The sequence below is a fragment of the Odontomachus brunneus genome, unplaced genomic scaffold (assembly GCF_010583005.1).
Source record: "Odontomachus brunneus isolate Ranch 3 - 2012 unplaced genomic scaffold, Obru_v1 Obru_scaffold_200, whole genome shotgun sequence".
NCBI classification, from domain to species: Eukaryota; Metazoa; Arthropoda; class Insecta; order Hymenoptera; family Formicidae; genus Odontomachus; species Odontomachus brunneus.
The window spans coordinates 442769-469268 of NW_022639650.1; the positions used below are offsets into that span (position 1 = coordinate 442769).

Here is a 26500-nt window from a genome sequence, read left to right on the forward strand (position 1 = left end):
TCTCTCTCTCTCTCTCTCTCTCTCTCTCTCTCTCTCTCTCTCTCTCTGTTATCTCAACCGAGTTTTAATGCAGCTGAATGTTGAAACGTGTGTTTACGGTCACAGTAAAACAAAGATATTTCTCATCAGCGAGGTTTTCGTCCGGTTCCCATTCAGTTACGTTAACTGCAATTATTTTTCTTGTGCACATACACACGAAAACGAAACAATTCCATGAGTGTGACTGAATTGTCTGTTACTCGGAAACCAAATAAGAAACTCGATTGTAGCAACAGAGAGATTCCTGTAGGAGGAGGTTTCTACATAGTTCTCTCTCAGTTACCTCAATCCAGTTTTAATGCAGTTGAACGTTCAGACATACATTTACGGTCACAGTAAAACAGAAATATTTCCCGTCAGCAAGATTTTCGTCTGATCTCCATTCAGTTTCATAAGCTGATTTTTTTTCCTTGTGCACGTACACACAAAGAAACAACTCTATTAGTATAACTGAATTCTCTGTTACCTGGGAACTAAATAAAAAACTCGGTTGTGGCAACAGAAAAATTCCCGTAGGAGGTTTCTATTCAGCTCTCAGTTATCTCAACCGAGTTTTAATACAGCTGAATGTTCAAACGAATGCTGACAGTCACAGTAACAGAGATACTATTTTTTGCCAGCGAGTTTTTCGTCTGGTCCCTATTCAATTGTGTGAACTAAATTTTCTTCTCCTTATGCATGTACGAAAAAAATAACTTTATTGATATAACTAAATTCTCTGTTATCTGGGAACTAGGTGGGAAACTCGGTTGTGAAAACAGAAAGATTCCTACAGAAGGTTTCTACTCAGTTTTCAGTTATCTCAACCGAGTTTTAATACAGCTGAATGTTCAGACGTTTGTTTACGGTTACAGTAAAACAGATATTTCTCACTAGGTTTTGATCTGGTCTCCATTCAGTTACGTAAACTGTAATTTTTTTCTTGTGCACGTACATATAAAAAAAACTCCATTAGTGAAACTGAATTCTCTGTTACCTGGGAAATCAGATGAAAAACTCGATTGTAGGAATAGGAAGATTCCTACTCAGCCGATTGCTGCTTTCAGTTTCAATGCAACCAAATGTTCAGACGAATGTTCTCAGTCGCAACAATAGAGATATTACTTCTCATCTCAGCGTGTTTTTCGTTTGCTCGCCATTCAATGGCACGAACTAAAATTTTGTTCCCGTGCAGCTGTACTTGAAGGAGCGCTTTCTGCACGAAGAGCGATAGACCGACGCGAGCTGGATAAGCGCAGCTGATTTGATCCCTCGCCCCCGATCCTTCGAAAGACCGTCATTACGCCGCAACCCATACACGTTCCGCGAGATATAAAATCAATTTATCATGATACTCGTGCAACGCTCTCAATAATGTCACGTAAATTGGATTGACCTCGGTAGGGAAACACAAATATTATAACTTCATTCGCAAGTTGTTATCGGGTTGGTGATCGAAGATCGATCCCGATGACAAAAACTTGAACGGAAGAGTCTCCGCAGATATATCGCGGAAAGCTCTTAGAGAGCGATCAGAGCGATCGAAGCGATCCACGAGTCGTCGCTTCGGATCGACGAGTCCCTTCGTCGCGGCAGAGGGATTTTAATGCACCCTAAAAGCGGGTTGTAAAACAGTGCATTCGCGCTCTCTATCGCATCTCCGATTAAGGTCCCGCGGCCAGATACGTAAAGCCGAGTTATAATGTAACGAGCTGTGCAGTAAATTCCGAGGATAAGACCGGGATCGAAGGACGGCGATAACAATTACGACGGCAGGATCGTCCGGATGCGTCCTAATTTACACAGACGCATTGCATTATCTGTCTGGTGTTTCTTTTCGCGTAATCGACAAGTTTAAGATCGTGTGGTAATGCCGCGTAATTGATAACGTCTGTTCGCGAAATAGTAGAAAATAATTCGCAGCGAAACGGCTACGGAAAACGCCCTCGTGCGGCCAACGAACTGGGACCGAAGGGAAAAAAGCGGGACGAAGAGACACAAAGAGACACTCGGCGCGATCGCGTAACACGGAGCCGACAGACGATATAAATCGATTAACCCGCAGCGTCCGAGAAATTTCACCGTGGATAAGTATCCCGCCTCGGCCGCCTCGTCCACTCGTCGCTTCACCTTCCTCTTCAGCCTTCCCCTCCTTCGCTCCCTTTCAACCTTACGTACTTGAGAAAGCCGAGAAGCTGCAACTACACGTCCTCGACATGTATATGTGCACTTAGCGAGTGTGCCTGGGAGGTTATCGAGATTACATCTTCGCTACGAAGCGAAGCGAGATTAAAGTAAGGAAGGAGAAAGAAAGGCAGAAAGAACATCTTTTAAATCTCTAATCGCCAATTTATGCTAATTAAGACACCGCGGCCTCGACGGGCGCTAAACGCGTCCCGAAAGCACGAATTGCTTTCAATTTAACTCGGTTTCATCAAGCATCAGCGGTTGATTTAATTCGCGCAAATATCGCTCGTCCCTCGCGAAACATTTCGGTGAATTAATGTATTCGTCGGAGCGTAGGCTGCTACGCGTCCAATAAAGAGTGGGGAATAATGCCCACAGTGGGTAACAATTTCGCTAATTCTGCCCGATTAAAGCAAGAGTGGCACATTAAGCCATCATATAATTTACACCAAGGACGCGCGGTCGGCGCTGCTCGAGATGAAAATCGTTAGACGCCGGTCTTTATCCGAGTATACGTGATAACCCCGTGACTCCGCACGTGACATCCTTCTTCCCTCCTTTGGCCAAGTGTAGGGTTTAATTGTTTTGGTACCTGTTCCTCGTTATTTCGGAAATTCACGGCGATTAACGGCTGTCGCCTGTATCCCGTCAGCGAGCAAACACCGATGAGCACGCACAGTAAAGAGACGCGCGAAAGCATTTTGGAGAGCAAGTTGCACTTACCGATAAACAAACACCGAGCCAATGATGAAAGCGAGCACGACGGAGCTCATCGATACAATGGAGACAATGGCGTATCCCGGGAGAGCTGTCGAACATTAGTCATTTAAATGAACGAAAATACTGTAGCTTTTCTCTTCGAGCCAGCGCGTCGTAGTGTTTCGCATGCTGCGAGAATTTGAAATTGTCATTACAAGCGCGCGCAAAGAAGGCTCTCGCAGGAATGTTCGAAACCTCCGGCGATCTGGCTGATTGTTGAGCGATATTAACAAACGGCAATCAATGCTCACATGAAACACGGATATCTGATTATAATCGCGCAATCGACCGAGCGCTTCTTTGTGTGCACGAATGTGTGTATGTGTGTGTGCTCGCGCGCGCGTGAGAGAAGAAAAATATTACCAACTCACAATTATCAGGACATAACGAGCCGTCAAATCCACAAGTAGGCGTATCCGGAGGCGGTCCTAGACGTCCACCAGCCCAGTGAATTTGCTTCCCAGGGATGTACTCCAGCGTTTTATTCGCGCCGTAATAATTAGCCACGATCTGCGGACAAACGTTCCATATGTTGTGAGGTGAGCAGCGCTGGAGCGAGGAGCGAATTCGCGAATACGTTATTAGAGAGCGAAACGACGCACACGAATAGATAATAATGACTGTGAGAGATGGCTCATGTTCGATCTTAGCTCGACACACTAAACACGTTAATACCGTGCGTCGGAGGTTGAATTGCGTCCCAGCTCGTCAATAAGATAATCAGATAATGTTACATCATTTCCTCGACGAGACGCAGAGACGTCTTACCTCGAATTTAGAAGTTTCCGGATCCATGTCCAACAGAGAGTAATCCGCGATCCTGTCGCCGTTCTCATCGATGTTTACGTCTCCGGTTATTCCTGAAATTAAATTAATTAAGGTAAAAGTACTAGTCCCCGGACGCGTACTTAATCCTAGACATTTTTATCGTTTAGGTCTTTAAATACGAGTATTTAAGCCTTCATCATAGTATACATGTATATATTCAACATATATATATATATATATATATATATATATATATATATATATATATATATAAGAGAGACTTGCCGATATCGTACTAGTTCCTAATATCATATCTTATCAATCCTGAAATATTCATAGCACACATAAAATAAGACATGATCTGAATATTTTTTGTTTACATTTCTCATTGCTTATTTATTTTTTAGTTCTTACCGTTAGATATGCCATTCCTATCCAATAATAATAAAGAAATCGATGAGGTACGATTGTGATAACTGCCCCTACAACTTATATAATAAAAACTTAAATATTCGTATTTAAAAACCAAAATGATAAGAATGTCCAAAATTAAGTACGTGTCCAGACATTGACACTTTTATCCTAATCATACATACGCGAATTATCATTACAGATTAGCGGTGTCAACCAGTGAGTTTTAATATCGAAAAATCAAAAGCTTATCGGCAACGTCGACGTGCGATTACGCGATTCTTTGTTCTCTAAAAATGTCGCTTCACGAGATGGAAAAATTTCGCGCGGACGATAGCTATAATTCGAGACGACCTGTAAAAGTGCAACACTCCGCGAGAATACACGCAAGACACGATGGGGCGAGAAGCACGAGACGAGATTGGAATACAAAGAAAACTGACGATCTAACATTTCGTTGATGTCAGCTATCGACTATAAGCTTTCCCAGGGAAAATCAAGAATCGCAGACAGGACGAAATAGCGCAAAACACGACACGAGAAAAGCGCAGCTGGTTGCGAGAATCGTCCGGGACAAAATCGCTAAAGTATTTCGAGAAACATCAGACAGATCCATGCCCGAAAAATTTACGGAAATTTAAGTAATCGCGCGCAGGATCGCGTAATAGCACATAAAACTTTAAATTGAAACTATCGCGAGCCAATCAGGATAAGATGCGGGCGAGAGAAGGAAGAGCAAATGATAGCGTATATAAGTCGATCCATTAGTTACTAGTTTGTTCAAATATTAATGAGATTGATTTTTGAGAACCCTAGAACCCTAAATATAAAAAAATTATATAAATCTTAAACATGAGTAAATTTTATCCAGTGCATTTTCATCTGCTGATAATTTCTAAATCAATCGAAATTCAATCCTTTTTCTTTTAATCGGTGTAAAAAATATCAAGGAATATGAATCTACTAATGTTTTTGCATATTGTATTCAATAAAGTTGAAAAAAGTTATAATAGAAAAACAAAACACATCTTTCTAAGAACGGTAAAGTTTGATATACTATTTGCTATGTTCAATGTGCTATTTACTTCCTGTTTCTTAATCACTATTTTTTCTGGCTAAAATTTAAAAGTTTAAGCTAGAAAAAGATAAAAAGAAAAATACAGGAAACAAAGAGTATATTGTAAATTTGAATTTACACTTAAAAAGTTTGATAAATTTTACGTATTTAGTGTTCTACGATTAAATTGTATAAAAAACATTTATTTAAAAATATTATACCTATTATTCTACATATCCCCTCAGAAGTTCGAGACATTTGTCCCAAATTTCTGGAAATTCCTTTGTATCCTTTTCGAAGAAGATTGTTGAGTTGAATACATACCTAGTTTTACACATTTTGAATAACTTTTAAATAATGTCTTTGTCCAAATAAATCACACCACTTAAAGACTTGAAATCTTGAAAAACGGTCGTTTATAAGCGGTCGCTTATAAACTGCTTTTTAAGCCTTCCGTAATTTCGGTTGATTTTATAAATTCTACATACCACAAAGACAATTTCGAGCAGATACAAGAAACAGCGATAAATTTTAACTCTATGATATTTCTGAATTTTGCCTGGAGCAGCAAAACATTGTTCTAAGTGAATGATATTAAAGAATAGCTCAGACTATGACCAACATTATAAAATATTCGTCAGTTGATCGGAAAATTAGAGGATCACGTTTATATTTGAACAACCTGGTATAAGAGCCGGGAGGGTTGCGCTGGTGTCAGTAGCAGCTTTCCGTGAGTGATGCTGATACGCCGATATAATCAATTATTTGGCCGTTCCGGCCGAAATACATCTAATTAACAAGAGCACTCCTGACTCTTGGCGTGCGACAGAAACACCAGTCGCCCCTTTCATTGTATAAATTCGAGTATCAGTTTGTCGATCGGGATTCACGAGCGAACGCATCGTCAGCGCGATGCAATGGCGGATAAATACCGGCGAGGAAACGCATTATTTTCCCCTCCGATTTCCCTTCCGATAAAAGTATCAAGTTCCCTAAACAATTCAAGGATCGTTTCTAACGGTGCTCCGCGCGCCGTTCCGTGACATTTTCAACAAATACACGACGACGTGAAATATTCCGCTCGATACTACTCTTGAGATTTCCATAAATATCCCACGATTAATCGTAACGCGATTGACACCGATCCGACACCATCGAGAGATACTTTTTTAAAGTAAATCAGTGAAACATCATTGAAAGCAGTAAATATACACTGATTTGCTGCTATAAGTACAGCATTGAAACTGCTCAGTGCTATACTTATAACTGATATCAGTGACTATTCACTGATTTACTTTAAGAGAGTACGATCTACGTGAGACGCAGAAAATTCTACACGGGAGATAGTCGTGTCCCATCGATTCCGACGTTCCTCTTGGCGTCATTTCCGCCGGCACGAGATCTCGGACATGTAGGCGAGGATTAAGGGGAGAGGCTAAAGTTTACCCTTGAAACTCTTTCCCCACATTCTCCGGGTCAGATTACCGCCGTCTAAGTTGACCTCACCCGCCTTCTTCGGTAGGCTCTCCTTAAGGGCGAGGGCATAAAGCAGCACGGCATCGTAAAACGCCGTCACGAAGGTGGAGACTGAGCTGTTACCAAAGGTGAAGTTGTATTTGCTCTGCGCCAAGGATTTAACCTCGCGCGAGAAGTTGAGGTACTCCATGTTGTCGGGCGTACGCGCCGTCACCGTGAGCAAGGCCTGATAAGCCTTTCGGGCTTTCTCGTTTCTCTCGTCGGTGTCGTCTTCGACCCTCCACGGTTCTTTGGAATTGTTGTCGCTGAAACACACCGACGCCGATTTTGTCGGATAAAAGCTTCTAAAGACGCACGACGTTTCCAAAGAAAACGGATTCGACGGCTGAGCGACGTTGACAACGCAATAATGCAGCTTTATGTCGAGAATCCAACAGCGGATTGAGCGCGGAAAATTTTGACGTTTCTCTCGAAATATTAAATTCAAAGGAAGATGAAGTATAGATACACAGAGAAAATATCGTGGTTAAAATTACGTTAAGATTATATCTCACTTTACAATGTTTTTTGCAAAGCTGAACTACACTGACGTATTGCGGTGCACAAAAAGAAACGTTTGATTAGATGAGCCAATTTTCTGATGAAGTATGAACAATTCAGAAGTTACGATTAAAGTTATCAGAATTTGGTCTGAATTATCAAGATTTTCAGTTCATTTAAGGCTCCTTAAATACTCTACTTGAATACTCGCCGCGGAATTCTTGATCGATAACGTCCGAAACGAGAAAATATATGTCCAAGATTTTTGCGTGCCATTTCCAAGTGAAAATGTTTTGTGTGAAAGAACATTTCTGATCTATTAAGTGCACTTGTAAAATGCTGCGAAAATTACCCTTCATCTTTGACAGTCAATAAATAGCCGTAAAATTAACGTGACAACTACCTTCCTCTTCACCTACCTTTTCTCGCCATTTTTCCACGTTTCTTTTACGGCTGTTTATTAACTATAAGTATTCTTTCATACAAATATTCGTTTATTTGGAAATAGACGCAAGAATTTTTAGCGCGTCATTTTTCGCCTCTGAGGTCGCAATCCAACATGGCTGCGGCGAGTGTTTAGGAACTTCAAACAGAATTCGTTCATACTTTTCATCAGAAATTGGTTAATCCAACTTCAAACTTTCCAAATTAAACTTTTTTTCCACTTATAAATTACCATAGAAATAGCAAATTTAACAATCTATCGAATATACGATTATATGTATTATACAAGGAAATACATTTAAGTAATTATAACAGTTTTGTAGTAAAAACGTACGCTATATTTTTCAATAAATGTATACCCGAATAACATAACTCTACTAAGAGATGTCTTAAAGACTATCTCTCTTAAATGTCTTTTTCAGATGTCTTTAAGGATATCTTTTAGTAATTTGTGCTCTGTCTGGATAGTAATTCCAGTTATAATTCTTGTTCAGTTCTTAATTCTGTTCAAGATTATAAAATTTGTTCGTAATTTTTGTTGCAACATTTCCTCTGTGTACATCTACTACTAAAGCTATTTCCACCGACACGTTCTTTTTATGTTTCGGTGAGATATGAGTTATTGAAGTATGGCGCGATCGCGAACAGTTTTTTGGCAGCAGGCTCGCACCATAGCCCGAGATCGTAACCTTTACTTTACGACGACCGATCGTTACGATATAATTGGGACGTATAAAATACGCCCCAACTTAACGAATGTAAGGAATCGAAGACTCAGGTTATAAAAGGACGAAAGTTTACCTGGAGAAGCTAAAGTCTTTCTATCTGTATCTCTGTCTCTCCCCCCCTCTCTCTCTCTCTCTCTCTCTCTCTCTCTCTCTCTTTTTACGCGATTAACTAAGATAATGTTACCGGAAGATCATCGCAGCGGCAGCGCCGTGAGCGTCTTCATCGACGTGTTTATCTTTTGTCCCGCGCCATCCTACACGCTCACTTCCGGATTTAAGTCGAGCGAATAAATCCAGCGTAATTTTAAATCAATCTCGCGCGGAAATTCGACAAAAATTCGAAGCATTCTACGGATAACTCGACGTTCCACTCGGCGCCGGGAACGTCGAAGACTCGATTGTACAAAAGGATGGAAGCTCGCCGGGAAATGGTAGCCGGCTCTTTGCTTAATGAACGCAACTTAAAAAGATGTACTTTGTGTCCGTCATCCGCGACGGGCTGGTTGTTATCGGAAGGCTGGCCAACTGGGACTGAATTGAATGAAAATTCCAATTACCATTCAAGTCACTCGGCCCGGCTGTCTATATCGAGGTAGGACATAGTTAAACTACTTTCTCGTATTTCGCGCTCCGTGTTCCTTTCAATCTCGAGTCGAGTCGGATCTCGTTGTCGTCCGGAACCCAAATTCGCGCGCGGAAGTTTGCGCTCGTCGGCTGATCCCTCTTCTGTCCGACGATGTCGATAGTTTTGTGCAAATACCAATAATAGATACACGAATGTCTATATCCCGACTCGATAATCTAAATGAAGGATCGCGGTTTGAGGTTTCCGATATCATGGGTTGAATTTCACTCGACCTGAAATGGCACAATGCGCTTTATTAACGAGAGATAGAGAGGGAAACAGAGAGAGAGAGAGAGAGAGGGAGAAAAGAGAGAGAAAGAGGGGAAGAGGGAGAGAGAAATGAGCGAAATTATCCAAGGGAATATCCAGTAATAATAACAGTCTTGTTTACCAGAAGCGACCATTTACATCGCTCTATGATAAAACGTAACGAACCGCTATAATGCGCGAAGTGTACCGTCGGGATCGTTAAAATTCAAGATCCTCCAGCTATTCCATTGCGATTCCGGCTGCGGATACAGAGCCGTCGGCGGTGGATAACGTCGTCCATAGAAACGGGAACGAACGCGCTCGAAAACGCGATCGTAAGAAACTTACGACCGTGTGGAATCACGTATTACGCGCACGACGTCCTGGGATTAGCAATTTCCCGGGGCGACGCTCTTCAAGGCCTCGTTAAATAACGTGATTGCACAATACCCGGCCCTTTGTACACACGGCATGATAGGTACGTAAACACAGTTTATCCAGGATCGATGAGTCGAATGTGCCGCCAACAAACTGCCTCGCGATCTAACGCGAAACGACCGCGCAAAAACGACGAGTAAATTAAGTCGATAACCCTAATGGACCCGAATTTGGTCCATTGCAAAGCGTGGATAATGGATTAAGGCGCGCGCGAGCCTCCAGCGAGGCGAATACGGCGTTGTCCGACTTTCTGGCTATATGATATACATCGTGCTCAATATACCAACATTAGTGTATTATTCTAAACACGTTGAACTAATCGCGGAAACGCTGCGCTTCCGAACTTGCTATCTGTTTGACCCAAATGATTGAATCAACGTCGAGATGTACCGTGTAACGTCTGCGATCGCTGGGGAAAAACATTGGAGAACGTGGTCGAGTAGCCCTTTACCGCGTATAAATTACAGGCTCCCGGGCGAGAATAAATCTTCCGACGCAAGAAAGTCACTCATGATTCAGCGTAATACGCCGCAATATTCCGTAGACAGGAAAACAATCATGTTCTACGTGAAACGAGCATTCTAGACCACCACAAAGACGCGTTCAGCATTGTCGGATCCAATTTTAATCCCTTTCTGTTCGCCTCTCGTTTCCTCTCTCGCGCGCCCTCGCGCAGTCGCCGAAGACAGGGATGAGTGCGACGTATTTCATGCCAATTTTCCTTCTGCACGGGGTCGCGCCATGTTGCAGCGGCTACACATTCGTTTCAATTATAAAATGGCTTTAGTGCCCCGGCCATACGCGCTATTGTACAGGCACCTTGCTTACGCCCCAGAGTTTTGACATGCGACCCACGGATTTCGCGCAGCTATATAACTCGCTTTTGTATAATCCCTCGCGCGCCATTACACGGCGCAAACTTTCCCGAATAACGAGCCCGAATTCACAATCACGTCGTTAAATTAAGTACGATATCGCTCGAAATTTATGTCCGACGCACCGAAGGAAAAGTCTGGCGATGTAATTAACGAATGCATTTGGTTGAGTTTTCAGTGCGACACTTGGTAATTGGTACTCGAACACGACAACAGTTCACAGCAGTCTACGAAGTAATCAGCAAAACAAATTCTTCATTTAGTTGAACTACTTGATTGGTCTGGCAAATGTAGAGTACCAAGTGATTTAGTAATAATTGCTAAATAGTTCGATTATTGTCGACGTATTTGATCGTTTCGCACATTTATCACAAAATGTGTAAGTATTACTAAACAATATAATTGTACTTCTTAATTATTGTCAAATTATTTCGTATTATATTCGCCAAACCATTTAATCGCTTCAGCTGAATGAGAAACTTTTTCTGCTAATTATTTGGCAGCTATCTCTCTCTAATATTAATTAATGACGAAACTGAAACGCCCAACCAAATGCGTCTGCTGATAAGAAAACTATTTTTCAATGTAATTACCTCGCGCATTCGGACACTCGTTCGCGCGTGTTTATTACCGCTCTTCATTCGACGCGAAAAACTTTCGCAACATCCTCCCATTCGCGCCATAACGGATAACACACGCAATTACTTCTCGCAACAGTGGAAAGTCCAAGTTTACTCTACTCACCTAGAGGAGAGCTCTATGGAGAAGAACACGTACTCCCCCGAGTCCACCATCCCGAGCTCCTCGGCAGCCAGCAATATTTCCCGGATGGTCGTTGAATTAGCGCACATCACTACGACTGAAATAAAAGGAGAAAAAACGATTTCTCGCCTATGTGTCGGTGTGTGGGTGCGGTATGAGAGCGGAAAGTGCGTGTGACTTGGGGCGGGGAGAGGGGAGTGGGGGCGCAGAGGGAAAGAGTACACCAAGATCTATATAAATATTATTGCGGCCGCGCGGAGCGCTTTATGCGATATGGGCTCGACTTAATTACATCTGCAGCCTACTACATGCAGATGCGACGCGTGTATGTGTCCATTTGATTCCCACTAATCAAGGCAGAAATAGTCGCCTGTGCCGTAACTGCAGCGAGCGTCGCATTTCTTTAATCGACAAACTTGAACCGCTTATCTCCGCTTGTGTATCGTTTTTCGCACTGAAAAACGCGATTGTCACTTACCGGCGATTGACTTACGGGTAATTATCCGCCGATGTGCTTGCCCTACTGGAAGAAACAGAAAAAGAGAAACGGTGAAGCGCGTTCGACGATTAAAAAAGATTAAAGTGCCGGACAGATGGCACGTATATTGACATTTATCTTCGTACTGGCACGGCCACCACTTCGACAATTCTGACAATTATGTCTAGCTGCACACGATAAGCAACGCCGCGATTATGCTGCGTGTAACCTCAGCGATCTATAATCATCATCCTCGCGTGTATCCCGCTTCGACATCTTTATCCCGGCTTAACGCGTGCCCAATGCGGAAGTCCGCTCGATATGTACAAATCGACGAGAAAGGGAGAATAAAGAAATTTCACTCAGCACTTGGCTTCACTTGGCGTTCGATGATTAAAAGAGACCGGGCAGATGGCACATATATTGACATTTATCTTTGTATTGGCGCGGCCACCGCTTCGACAATTCTGACAATTATGTCTAGCTGCGCACGATAAGCAACGCCGCGATTATGCTGCGTGTAACCTCAGCGATCTATAATCATCATCCTCGCGTGTATCCCGCTTCGACATCTTTATCCCGGCTTAACGCGTGCCCAATGCATGAAGTCAGATGAATGTGTACAAATCGACGAGAAAGGGAGAACAGAGAAATTTCGCTCAGCACTTGGCTTCACAGCGGAATACTTGCTCTCGCGGCCGATGCTTCAAAGTCACTCCCTACCTCGCCGGCCCGCTTTCGCATGCGGATCTTATCCGTTCAAGAACCTATCTCCTCGTCGTCGTCGTCACAGTGAACTTTGCCACGTGTTGAAAGTATCGCCCAGATAAGTCACCGTGTCGTGCCGACGTATGCGCAGGCTATAAAATCCGCCGCAAATCCGGAAAATCTTCTATAAACCGCAGGCGGTTCGCGCGCGTTTCATTTCCACCTGCATATCCCGACTCGTAAACCCTAGCCCGAATTTCATATAAGCGGAGAATATTGCGCGAGGAACGAAGGAAAAAAGAAAGAAGTAACGTGAAGAAAATATAAACGTGTACTCTCTCTCGTTAAACTCGAGATCACGCGAGGGCAGTTTCTGCAGTTATTTCCTTTCCTTCCTGCGCTCGCGGGTCTCTTCTAGAGCAAGTGATTTCTCTTTTGCTATATTGCGAGAAGGAGTGATACTTAAGTGTATCGTGAGCAATTTATTGTACGGCTACGTAAGTCGGAGATAATTGAGATCCGCTCTTCGTCGTTCTGGAGCACATTTTAATGCTCTACAATGGCACGAGAAGAAATCCGCGTTCAGATTTATGTATAGTTTCAGTGACTACTTGCATTTTTTACAGAGAAGAACAGTTTACTTATTGATCCTTTGAATAACTCACGTATAAAAATTGTCTGACATTATCACACAATTAGACACTCGTAAGAAACAAACGTAGGCTCAAGAATAATTAGAATATCCACACGCGGGCGTCTCAAGAACAACATACACGAGCATTGCATTTTCCGCGGCTGTCCGTATCGTTGCACCGCAACACGCCGAGCGAGATATAAACATTTACCCGAGCAAAGTCGTAATCCAGCTTTTACGACGAGTCGAATGCGCGCTGTTAATTGGCGCAACGCGCGTACGCGTCTCACCGAGCCTGGACTCATCAGAATATAATTCGGCGCGCAGACATCTTGATGAAAATTAATGAATCCAGAAAATTCCGTAGTCTATCAACACGTCGTGTTGAATTACGAGATTAGCCTCTTTCCAGATTTTCGTCCTAAATTGGATCGAATTTAGCTCTCCTTTCGTTCAGTTGATCGATTTCCAAGTATAATCAAAGGAGACGGTTGAGGTGTCTTTTAAAATAATTTTTGACAAGCAATCTAATTATAAAAAAACCGTGTTGGGGGGGGGGAGATTAATCGAAAAGCTTGATTCAAATTTTGAGTCCAATTTTATTTCGTTCACCCAAAAGAAAATGTAATTTCGTTCTTAGTGGAATCCTCTAAAAGAAAATCAAAAAGAAAATTTTCTAAGCATAATATTATTCCTCTTCAGTAGAAGAAGGATACTCTTTCGGGAAGAGTTTTTGCTTGGAAGAATATGCAACTAGAGTGCCTGTTTTTGGGTGTTCAAATATTTAGGCAAGCAGGAGAAACTTCATGTTCAGGTGGCTCTTGTCTGAGACAATATTTTTCGTAACATTAAAAAATAAATAAAAAAATTCATAATACAAATAATTATAATGGAGTAATAAGAGCAGTTAATTAACATAAATATTAATAACTGAAATTCGAGGTCGATTTAACACGAAGAAGGTAGATTTACCACGTACTCTTTGTAAATCTGAAAAAATATTCGGCGCGTACATTAACACTGTCAAATATTGTGCTGTCCTCCAATAATTTAAATATTTGACAAAAAAGATACGGTGTACGTAACCAAAGATTGCAATTATTGCGAGTTGCATAGTTGTATCACCCTGATTATTTTTGCATGATGTTGATATGACTCAGTTACATTAGTACATCATCTACATCAGTGTAATAGTTGCGTGTCATCCGATTGTGGCAATCAGAAATCGGTTGAACTGACATTTACCGTGCATACACTCTGGTTGAAGCAACGAGACACCGTCACCGCAACTCAACAATTGCTCTGTGGTTACAGCAACCACATAATCAGTATTTCACTGTTGAATCTGTCTAGTATGACCAGATTTATATGTGCGCTATATTGTTTCCTTCTGTGCGCCAACATCCACATTCGATCTTTTCTTGTCTTATTTGTTTTCCATTTAAATTGCACGCTTTGAGAGCCTGTTTATATATAGCGAAATATTTTCCTCTTGGTTCTCGACACCATTCTCTTGCCATATACATTTCTCGAGGCCATATATATGAGGATTTGGCCAAGAATAAAATCAAAATTTTCTAACTGTTGCATCCAATAGAAAGAAATTATTCATCAACCAGTCAAATCGCAGTCATCAATAATCTCTCGTCAAAGTATTGGCAACAGAATATTATCGATATTATCATGCCTGCATTCACATGTGTGCGACACCATCTGTTAAAAGTCAAAACGATCTTTCGAGGGATCCAACAAGCTGTTTGTGACGGAAGCTATCGACGACAGTGTTTCTTTCTCAATGCCGCTGCAGTTTTCAACACAATACAAAACTCTCTTTCCTGTTCTCCGCTCTCCCAATTTGCCGATATGCCGTTTATTGTCGATACATTCCGCGCGCATTCCGCATCGCGAATACGCGATGAAGCATTCCATTAATTTGATACATCGTCGGGTAATAAATTTACGCGCGCATACGCCGTTATTTATTCATCACATACCTCGCGCATACTGTCATATTAATGCGTTATTTCAAACGACACATATTATTTCGATAGCTCATTGGGAATGCATTGCGCGAAACGATATCGTTGCGCTATTACAACATAGGTCGATTCTACTCTGATTCTCATCAGAGTTGCTCGTCGTTTATACTTAACGCCGCCGCGCGTATCGCCGACGACGGCCAACTAGAGCCATCGTCACAAAATGTGATCATCACAAGGGCTAAAGTTCGCCCGATTATGCGGCCGCATATCGTAATCCGGGCATAAAGATGTCGATGCGCGCCTGCCAGCCAGATTTCCTCGTTTGCCGCGGCTGTGCGCTCTCGATTAGTCGAGAGTATCATTACCGTAGCGCGCCCAAGTCTGGTGGAGGGCGAACTTTTCATCACAACTTTTTCGATCCCCTCCAGATCCAGGCAGGAGGGGGAGGAGATTGGGAAAAAATCAAGATAAAGAAAGTTCACCGCTCGACGAGGTAAGTGGAGGCCCGATTAAACAATCGCCGAGTCAGCCGCGATAAAAATCGATCCGCAAGAGTCTCAGGTGCGATTCACGGGGGCACGAGAATGGCGTGATAAACGATCGAGCTGTCGAGAGCGTCGCGAGTTACATCGCTCGAAAATCCCGGCGAGACGGTAAAAAGCAACCGAGTTCTCGCGAGACGAACGTGCACGAATCGGCGGTGTGTGTCGGAGGCGCCGACGCGACCAAAATGGCCAGATCGATGTTACATGACGCGTCCGCATAGCGGGGAATAGCCTCATTATCACATAGATCGAATCTTCTTACTTCTCCTTTCTGCCTCGTTCCTCGCCCCCGCCGCCGCTCGCCCTAGTCACGCGGTTCTTAAGATAGTCGTTCTCGAGTGCCATTAAGCGTAAACCTGCCGTGTAATTTGCCGCTTCCGGCACGATAACGTGACCGCGCTAAGAGTAGAGGGCGATCTTGTGATGTCTGTTCATCATCGATAGTGGTTGCGGTCGCGCGGCAAGGTGATTTGAAGAATGCAATGTAACAGAAGAGTTAGTCCCATTCCGCAATAGGTATTTCAAACCCTAAGCTTTAAGCTTTAAATTATGATGTATTTCCGACCTTGAGCGTTTCCCGCGCTGCCCCAATCCCTAAGCCTTAAGCGAGTTGGCCAACTCCCATCTTTTGAAGCTCAGGACTTGAGGTTTAGAGCCGGTATAATTGCTCCAAAGCATAAGGCTTAGGAAACAACTATTGTAGAATAGAACTCATGCAGCGCGGTGCGGCCGTTCTCGCCGCGCGACGGACGATATATCGCGACACACATTCGAAATCGACGTTAATATCGTTTTCACATCGATAAGCCGGAAGATTAGCGATGCCAAGAATAGACACGGTTTCGAGCAGAGCGTCTAGATTAACTGGCCACGTTCGACACGAGAATCAGAGATATCCTGTTATCTCGGGCCCATTTTTGTTGTCCCGGCTATTTTCGGCGCAATCACGTGAGGATTCAACGAGACGCGAATCTTTATATCGTGAAAGACTCGAGGGCGGACGGCAAGAATCCGATAAGAGAAGTTTGAAGCTTCCTTTTCAACAAAAGCGGAAGAATGCCGATCGACCGGCAATTCGTGGCATCTGCCAGTAATTTAGCATGGATTGGTGACGACGCTTGTGGAGAGCGCTGCGTTCTCCGGTTAATGTCAAATTCTCGAAAATTGCACGGTGTCGAGCGATTTCGAGCGCTCACAATCAAATACCTCACGATAGTGCTTCGGTCGTCGTCCCTCGCGATCGGCCACTGCGATTCACTATATCGATAATAGTTGTTTGACGACAGTAGTTACGAAGGCTTTCTATCCGTGAAAAATTGAAGTTACAGGATACGTTAGTCGTACACTCTCACCTTTGGTGTTGGCCATTAATCGATTAAAATTTTCTTTAACTGATATAATCGGCAAGTCAATCATCCGAATTAATCGATAGTTATATATCACGTCGCACAAATAATTTCTTCGATTGATGAAATTAATTACTAACCAACTTTGCTGTAATTGATCATATACTGATTACTAATTAATTTTATTGATCGGATGAAATTATTCGTGACTTATTACATACATAACGAATGATTAATTTTCATTATTGATTTGAGCCGATTATTTAATCAAAGGAAATCTTCATTGATTAAGAAGAGATTCTTACAGCTCAAAGAAACTTTTAAGTAACTTTTTTATATCTAAAATAATGATAAATTGTCCTTAAAACACTGATAAATAACAAAACTCCATATTAGTATCTTTATTCATTTTTCTTGGAAAAATTTTGTAAGAACCCCTTATTTTCCGGCTATATAAACCAGAACTTCTTCTTCAAGTCCAACACTGGTCTCCTGTACGCTCTTAATCTCGTCTACAAAGAGATGTTCCTCGGATGATATATCACGTAAAGTTTTTATTAAAAAATATCAAATATCAAACTTTTAAATCGGTTTTTCTGAAAGTGTCATAAATATCAGTCGGATGCATTCGAGAATGATCTCGCTCGTAAGGAAGAAGTGAAAACTTGAAATTCATAATCGTGGCCAATAAATCCGTAACGTTATCAAGTAACTGGGTCGAAAATATCTACATCTTATCTCGCGGAAGTCGCAGAAGCCGTTGCAGATAGCATCAGATTGAAGAGACACACTCTCTGCAGCCTGTTTCATCTATTGAAGATAAGTCTACCGTAAACGTCTCTGTAATGCGATTTAACGACTCAGGGACGTCGAGAGCGACGGAAAACGAGAAACGAGTGCCGTTCTCAAGACGCTGCACCGAATTCGTAAGAATCACCTACGCGATACACGGCGGAAGGTGTCGTGCGTAGGAGAGAGGATGAATTCGATTTGCGCCTCGGGATTTATGGCATAACTGAGTCATCGCGGCGTCTCACGCCGGTACGCGAAGCACGATAAATTAATTACACGCGAAGAAGAACTTTCCGCTTCGTTACACCCCGCGGCGTATTCAATTTCCACGATACGCGCGAAATATTTCATTATGCCGTAACCATAGCGTAATGACTTGGTGAGTTTGCTCACCGGCGAAAACTCCTCGGGACGTCTTTCGGCAATCACACCCGCGGGATAAAGCAGTTAATGCAAATTTAGCGGACGCGACGTTCGGATAACGCGTACGAACTTGGCTTAACAAGTTCCAAGTGTTAAACGTGATCAAGGCGAGAGCGCATTTGTAGAGGCAAACTTCATAAATGCTATCAATTAAATGAGGACGTTGAAGTTCAGCGTTCATTATCAAGCCCCATTTCACGTCGTAATGTCGTCCGCCTAGTGGCGTGCATTATACTACGTCCACTATGTCGACTTCGGTAAAAGCTGATTGATTTTAGCACAAAGTTCGCACAAAGCGGAAGACGACACCCGAAACTACTTGAGGTGTGCTTCGTTACATTACACTATTGTCAAACAGAAAATTGGAGTAAATAGAATAATTAAATTACGGAAATCATTTTAATTATGTAATTATCCGAAAGAAAGAAAGAGAGAAAGAGAGAGAGAGAGAAGAAAAATCTAAATTTATCCAAAGTACAATAATGCCTTCTTGAAAGAATTTCCAAAGAATTTCATCATATATATGAGTAGTACCTCGAGACATACATTCTTTACATACGCATTTGAATGAATCCCGTGAATAGCAAAAATCCTATTTCCGTTCTAACGCAAGAAAATAATTTTCCGACATTCCGTCACACACGTTTTCGTATGTGCGAAACGATTCAGATGCAATGAAGTCTCACCAAAGTGTTAAAATTGAGAGTCATTATTGACGGGCTAGTTTATCATAATATTAATTATTGTTATTATTAATTATTATTAATATCATTATTAATTGTTATTTGGCATTACTAATTATATTATTATCGCACAAGTCCGTTAGTAACGACTCAGTTTGACAGTTTAATGAAAACTCCCAACTTCGTGGTGTCTTACAACCGTTTTGCAACTCATTGTTACATCCTACATACACCTAATAATGGTCCCATCTTCCATATTCACCAAGAAAATATTAATATTTCGAATTTCTTTAATGCTTTCTCCTTTGCTTCGCGAAGGAATCTCACGGCGAAAAAACGAGTCAACTGACAAAGGCGCTTCCTCGGCAACACCTACAATACGATAGATGATGCGAGAGAGAAAAAGAGAGAGAGAAAGCTTTATTCATTGTGCGTTCTGAGACATCATCCCCTCAAGCGCATAGATTACAGAAATATAATATAAAAATAAAAACAAATAATATATAAATAAATATATATATAAATTATTGGAAGTGGTTTATAATTCGAATATTAATTGACATAAAAGAATAATACGCAGAGAAAGCAAAGACCAAAATACGCAAAAAAAGAAAAAACAAATAAGAATAAACACAAAAACATATTTGTTTAGTGAAAATCATGTTATCTCCTCAATTTACAATATTTAACCCGTTCTATTTCAATCAGTACCGTTGCGCTCAAGCAGAAAAAAGTAAAAGTCGATTTTAAATTCATTTATTGTGTGTTACGAATTTTTTACGAAAGAGAGAGAAAGAGAAAGAGAAAGAGGAAGGTCGCTTTTCTAAATTAATTTCTTCTTTCGCAATGTATTCGAATAATGAGACTTACTCCTTGCGGATTTCGAGACGAAAGTCAGCAGATTCCTGTAATCCTCGGCGGTAGTCGTCTCCTGGTTGAAGCTTTTGTGCACCGGCGTCTGGTTGAGCGCCGTGAAAACGGCGCCGAGCGTGAAATGGCACTCGGAATTGCCCCTGCTGCTAGCCATCGCGTGATTGTGGAACAGCAGACCGGCGATTTTCCATCCGAAACGCCGCAGGATGTGTCTCAGTGCCTCGCCCACCAGACGATGGGAGCCCATCATCCTGGTTAACGTCGGATAATGCTCGCCCTTGTGACGGAACGCCTCCGCTTGCGCGCCCGCCGTCAGCACCGGTATACTCCAGACACCCGCGTACCTGGCCACAGGTGCGATCACATAGTCGCACACGGGACCCAGGAAGGCGTCTGTCGCGATGCAAGAAGAGAGAAGTTCGCAAATTGATCGCGCTTACTTCGATACTTGGTCGGTTTCGCTGAGTCAGTCGGGAGGCCCATCGCGCGTGAAGTCACGGCGGGAGGTTTTAACACGCCTTGTTTGAAACTGGGTCGAGATCTCGAGGCCGTGGAAAATCTCGCGTCGAGAGTTTCTTTACTCTCTTACGATTGCTTGGCGCGCGCGCGATACCGACGCTCGATTACTCTTCGCAATTGTTTAACGTTTTTACGTTTCACTCGCTCATACTTATCGTGCACGCAATGCTTGCTGTCGAGTGTATCGCGCGTAGAGTTCAAATCATCGCTCGCGCGCACTTGATCAGGTTGCATGCGTGCATGCGAAGTGGATAACGCAAATATCTGAATTTACGACGAATATTGGCTCCACGCTTATAATCCTATTAGGACCGTATGATTTCCGTACATCGATAACGATGTACATTGTTTAGTCAGAAGATGTTAGTCGCGCAAGACGCGACGAATAGATCACTCGGGCGATCGATATATTGATTGGAGAGGTGCATGTGACTAATTAAATTAGACCGGGATATTTCGCGCTCGAGTGTGGCTCACCGGATATACTTAGGGCCGTGTTAATAATTGTTGCTTGAAATTTGTTTTAAGTGAGATTTTCAGATCTGAGTTTAGGTCCGTATTAATAGTTATTTCTTGAAACTCGTCTCAAATGAAATACCCGAATTTGAATTCAGAGTTAGATGAGATTTTTTCAGTGGAGTCGCGCGATTACAGATAAGTATCGCTTATCTGTAATTATATCATAATTTAACTAAAAAATTTGGATCTAACTCTAAATTAAAGTCTCATATGAGACAAGTTCCAGGCGAAAACTGTTAATACAGGCTTTAGGCTTTAAGCCTGTATTAATAGTTGAAATTTGTTTCAAGTGAAGTATTCAAATTTGACTTTAGATTTAAATGTGAATTTTTCAGTTGCCTCTCGGGATTATAAATATAATATTCTGTCATATCACATATATGATAGAACTTCAGATATAACTCTGAATTCAAATCTGATCTTGAATTCAAATTTTCCAATTTATGAGACAAGTTTCAAGTAACTAATAACGAGCCTTACAGTTAACAATTACTAATAACGAGCCTTACAGTTGGGTGTTTTTTAATGGAATAACGTTTGCAAATGTAACATTTCGTATGTCATACGATTTCAAAACTTGGATTTAATTCTAAATTGAAATTTGAGTGTCTCACGTAAGACAAGCTTCAAATAATTGCTATTAATACGCCTAGGTAGCGCGCTGGAACCAATCACGGAAACGTCGATCGCTTCTCTCGGGGCATGCTCGCGACGACGAAATTAAACTCGAAACGTCCTCGCTACAGCTGATACGCGACGAGGGTAACGCCATTTCTGTAGACATGGCACGACAAATATCCGGCGAAACGCGCTTGTATTTTTTCTGTTGTCCGTAATAACGCACGTGGAAGTCGCAGCCTCCGTGGTGCAGCCGGGACGCGGTTCGTCTCACTATCGTGTGTGTGCAATGTGTGTTTTGAATACGCGCGCAATTAAAATCTCGATATCGCGTCCGTGGTTGGCTAGACAATGCGCCACGTGCAACATGCACACGTGTGTACCCGCCGAGATAATAGAACGCGTCCGCTTTATCTAATTAAATAGATCGTTACTCGCTCAACGGAAAAAAACGTGCGCGTCTATTCTTCACTGTGTGTCGAAGCGACCCCATTAATCGCCAGAAAACCCGTGCAATTAGCACAGACGTTAACTCTGTAAAAATAACCAAAAAGATCTCGTCGAATCGTTTTGGCGTGAAGTCGCCATCTGGCGAAATAAACCAAGTCGCGAAGACACTACCAGTAAAATTCAAGATGTAAGGTAAAAATATCGACAGGTGCATCTAGGCCTGGGCATTTTTATTGGCCTTTAAATATGAATATTTAAACTTTCAGCATAGAATATATGTACATATTAAACATGCAGGTTATCCCACTTTAAACAGGTCAACTGAACATCTCCAACACATACATAAATTCGCGCGCACATCATATTGTTGATGAAAATTAGCAAAGTTACATTTTTCATCGTTACATACTCCTCAGATGAGAGTTTTTCAGTTAAATTGCGACTATAAAAATAAATATCACATATCTCGTAATTTATCTGAAAAGCTTGAATTTAACTCTAAATAAAAATCTGAGCGTCTTACACGAGACAAGTTTCAAATGCCAACTGTTAATACAGGCCCGGGTAGTTATTTGTGACAGGAAGAAAGGAAAAATATGGCGCGCGCGTATCGCTCTAACTCCCATTTGGTGCCGCACCAAAATAAAGTCGCACAGCATTTCTTGTAAATAGCCACAGTACAAACGGAAGGTTCAAGCGTGGGTTTTCCCAACAAAGAAGCTCACTTCCTCTAATCGCGCTGGTCGCGGGCTCTTCATCTTGATTTGTTGGAGGTGAAACCCGCAACAGCGCGTTAAACCCGATCCCCGATTCCGCGCGCTTGCCCGCAAGCAATGTACCGCCTCTGTGCACCAGCGACCCAAGGTCCTAATTAGCAATCACGGATGATATTACGCTACCTCGCCGCGTGAAGGCAAATATCACCACGAAATAACCGTGCAACGACATACACGTCCATGCTCGTAAAGCGCGCTCCCTCGTTCGACCCTTCTGTTCACGTCGTGCGGTCCGCGACGAATTTTGAGGCTTTCAATCTTCATCGATCGCGCCAACTTAATATGATAATAACTGCGTCAGACTGCCTGGTATCGGCCTGGCCGCAAATTCCAGTGTAAATCGGTTAACACGACCGATTAACGCGCGTACATTTGCGAGGATGTCACCGGCGGTTGTGAACCAGCCAGCCTTGCATGCGGTCGCTTTTATCAGGCTAAACTACTCAAGTTTACCGAGTTCACGGTAACTGCACCGCGAAGATTCTCGCGGGAAACTTCGCAGGCGAGCCATCCGTCCGAATAGTGAATTAGCTCTCGTGTGTGTCCTTTTTTTTAATGAAGCGGCTTTAATAACGTTTCAGTTAATTTTAACCCGTCCCTTAACATTCTTTTTTCTTTTATCCTCAATTAGCCGCTTTAATTTTAACGAGATTCCATGCTCAAGATAATTTCATTAAGAATTTAATTATCGAGATATTTAACGCGTTAAAAAAAAAACGCGACAAATGACAGTATCTCACGTCGCTGGCTGAGGAAATATTCGTTTCACACATATCTCGTGTGTACGGAATTACACACCTCGTCCACACTTTCTGTCGTTTTGTCGTAGGTGTCAGCGTCGCGCATGTACGCAATATGACGACATGAATTCAAGGAAGCACGATGGAAAAATGATGGCGTTACACATATCGCTGAATGTAGAGCACGCACTTTTTAGATGTACATCTCGCTGAAGGGGTCTCCTTTCGTCGGGCGTATAAAAACTCGTTCTGGGCGACTCGAAATGCGAGAGCGTGAAAACGTGACTCGTAAATTCGGCCGCAAATTAAGCCGCGGATGACGAAGTGCATTCCCGACATATAGTGAGTTATTACAGTTGTACGTCATATTTCGATGTACCGCAATATTTTCGTGTAGACATTAAACGGATGCATAGTTTCGTGCACAACTAGGTGAGCGGCAGATTTTACGATGGACACACACACACACACACACAAACACACACACACACACATAAACACACACAAACACACACACACACACACAACATACATACGCGCCTGCGCGTACGGGATATAACGCGCGTTCAGCGGGGAAAAATAATTAAACGAGCATGATTAAGTTACATCAAGTTGCGAAATATCATGGAATATCGTAAATAATTCTGCAAGCGGAGAACTGCGTGGAACAAAATCAACGGAAATGGCCTTTTGAATAAAACACAAGGCTATCATTGTGGCGGAATAGAACAATATATAAGTTTCCGCGTAAAATCACTTTGACGTAATATAGAACTTTTAACTGTATTCCTTTATGGAAGAAAAAGAGAGAAAAATGCCACGATAAAACGACTGGTACTTGGCGTCGCTCTCACGAACTCTGCTACGTCTCGAAATGAAGGAGGTATGACTGGGAGCATTTTCACCGGCGAGACCGGCTGAAATATTTCGCGACTCCCCGCATGTCAATACCGCCGTGGCTATAACCAGATATTCGCGAGGGCTTTTTTTTCGAGTCTTTCTAGAACTCACCGAATAGAGCAACAAGTGTTATATTATACGAGAGTTACCTACTCCTAAGTGCGTAGATATGCCTAGAATGAAGCGCCGTTAACCCTCCGGGTGTAGTCCAAGCTCATAGTCGACGAAACCCCCGGCTTAAGGCAACGGCATTCCAGTCATGTATGACCGGCTTAGCGTGAAAACTCAATTTCATTATTACTTGCCCTGCTACGTCTACGTGATTTTTGTTGAGTGAGAGATAATAGCGCGCGTCCTTCATCCTGCAACGGCTCCGTCGGACAAAGAACTGTTATATCAGATCGTGTCATAAATAACTTATTTACTCTCCAATTTATTTTCGCATGTGTGTGTACAATATTTTTGTACAGCTTAATTTTTAGGATATATTTGTCATACTAGCTTAAACTATCTGACATTGCCCGAGTTTTTTATATCTAAATGTCTAAACTTAAATTATTACAAAGCGTCAAAAGAATGAAATCAGGAAAACTCCATCAAATCAATCAAAGAGTTGATAGGGAACGTACAGACAGATATTCTATTATATATATATATATATATATATATATATATATATATATATATATTTTTTTTTTTTTTTTTTATATATATATACACGTACGCGCCCAAATAAATAATATTTTTGCGGCTGAAACTTATTTAATTTTATATGTTTCCATGTGATACTATTTTAGCAATAAAATCAATATATATGGCGCTTTGCTAGAACTTGCCTCCATGTTTCTTTGGCTCGTGTTTAGTCGAGCGATATATTGGAGCTTTTCACAAAAGAATCGAGCATTTGTCGTGAAAACACTGTGAAAAACGTTACGCTCACGAGGTATTTTCATTCTTCACTTTTCAAACAAAAGTAAAGAAATAGCGAGAAGGTATTGTTGACTCCACACAGATATTCTTGAACGAAATCTAAGATCGGCGAAAGAAGTTTTTGTACTTTGAAGCATATTTGAAGAAACTTTGAAGAATATTTTTGTACTTTGCATCCATAATTACGTGGCATTATCTAGCCTTAAGCATCATAAAGCCACGAATATATACGGACTCGCGTCTCTCGCGATTTATACCGCGACTAATATTGCGAAAGCGTACCCCACCTATTAGTCGTCAATGGAAAGTGACTACTTTGCGTTGCGTGTGTCACTGCGGGCACGAGTGAAAGTTACGAGCTGAAATTCGCAAATTTCACGCTGCACTAATACGTAACAGCGACTTTAAGAAGGACAAGAATATTCACTGTCGTTGAGAGTGAATTTGTCTCAAACTTCCATGCGCGCAAGAGAGACAAGTAAACACATCGTCGACCCAATATCGCACTAAAAGTATATCGCGTGCTCTCCGAAAAAAGCAATACAATCAGCCAAATGGCAATATACCTCGCGTTTGCCGATGAAAACGTGCTCGAAGAAGCGGAAGCACGGAATTGCTAAAGCAGGTTGTAAATTCTGAAAGAATTTGCAGTAGGAAACTACATTTTACATTTCACTAAAGACTGAGTCGCGTCTGTTGGATTCTTGCTTTAATTCAATTTGCGATCTTTTCCCGTTCTCAACGAGAACCGCGTAGCCAAAAGAATACACCTGTATTTAACTTGATTTTCGTAACCTTAGAATTTAGTCGTAAGAATGTACGTTTAAGTTTCGCAACGCTCTATTTCCATCTCGTCAAACGTAAGTATGTGAGATTACTTAAAGGATTACGGAATCCTGATAAGAGTAAAAATAGATAAACTTTAGGCAGCTATAAAAAGTTATAAATTAATAAGAATATGAACTTGTTGTTATATATGTCTATTAAGTATATTTAACAATATCTTGGTACAAACAATTAGATTTTACAGTGAATATTAACATCACTGAGAATCCATCAGTTCTGCTCTGCGGAAGCTTTCCGCAAGCTCCTAAACTATTTTTATTTATTTTGTGCAAGTTCGACTTTTTCAGTGAAAAGATTAATTTTATTATTTTAATTCTCGTTTTGCGAGATATTTTTTTTCAAAACCCGCTGACTCCATTGTGAATCAATAAATATATCTCTAAAGAATAAAAAATGTATTG

The 26500-nt window shown here is 41.8% G+C and overlaps 1 protein-coding gene across 6 annotated transcripts in view; it reads right to left on the reverse strand.

Annotated features, from left to right (window-relative positions):
• The window catches only part of LOC116852035 (atrial natriuretic peptide receptor 1-like), a 115369-nt gene that overhangs the window by 55442 nt on the left and 33427 nt on the right, over positions 1–26500 (reverse strand). For 4 of the 6 annotated variants that reach the window (XM_032831994.1, XM_032831997.1, XM_032831998.1 and 1 more), the window contains 7 exons: positions 19799–20194; positions 11816–11860; positions 11320–11434; positions 6647–6981; positions 3733–3824; positions 3336–3474; positions 2929–3013 (listed from right to left, as the gene is read on the reverse strand). In XM_032831994.1, the coding sequence (XP_032687885.1) occupies positions 2929–3013; positions 3336–3474; positions 3733–3824; positions 6647–6981; positions 11320–11434; positions 11816–11860; positions 19799–20194 (1207 nt within the window). The remainder of the gene's footprint in view (positions 1–2928; positions 3014–3335; positions 3475–3732; positions 3825–6646; positions 6982–11319; positions 11435–11815; positions 11861–19798; positions 20195–26500) is intronic. The other 2 variants (XM_032831995.1, XM_032832000.1) reach the window with 2 other exon arrangements.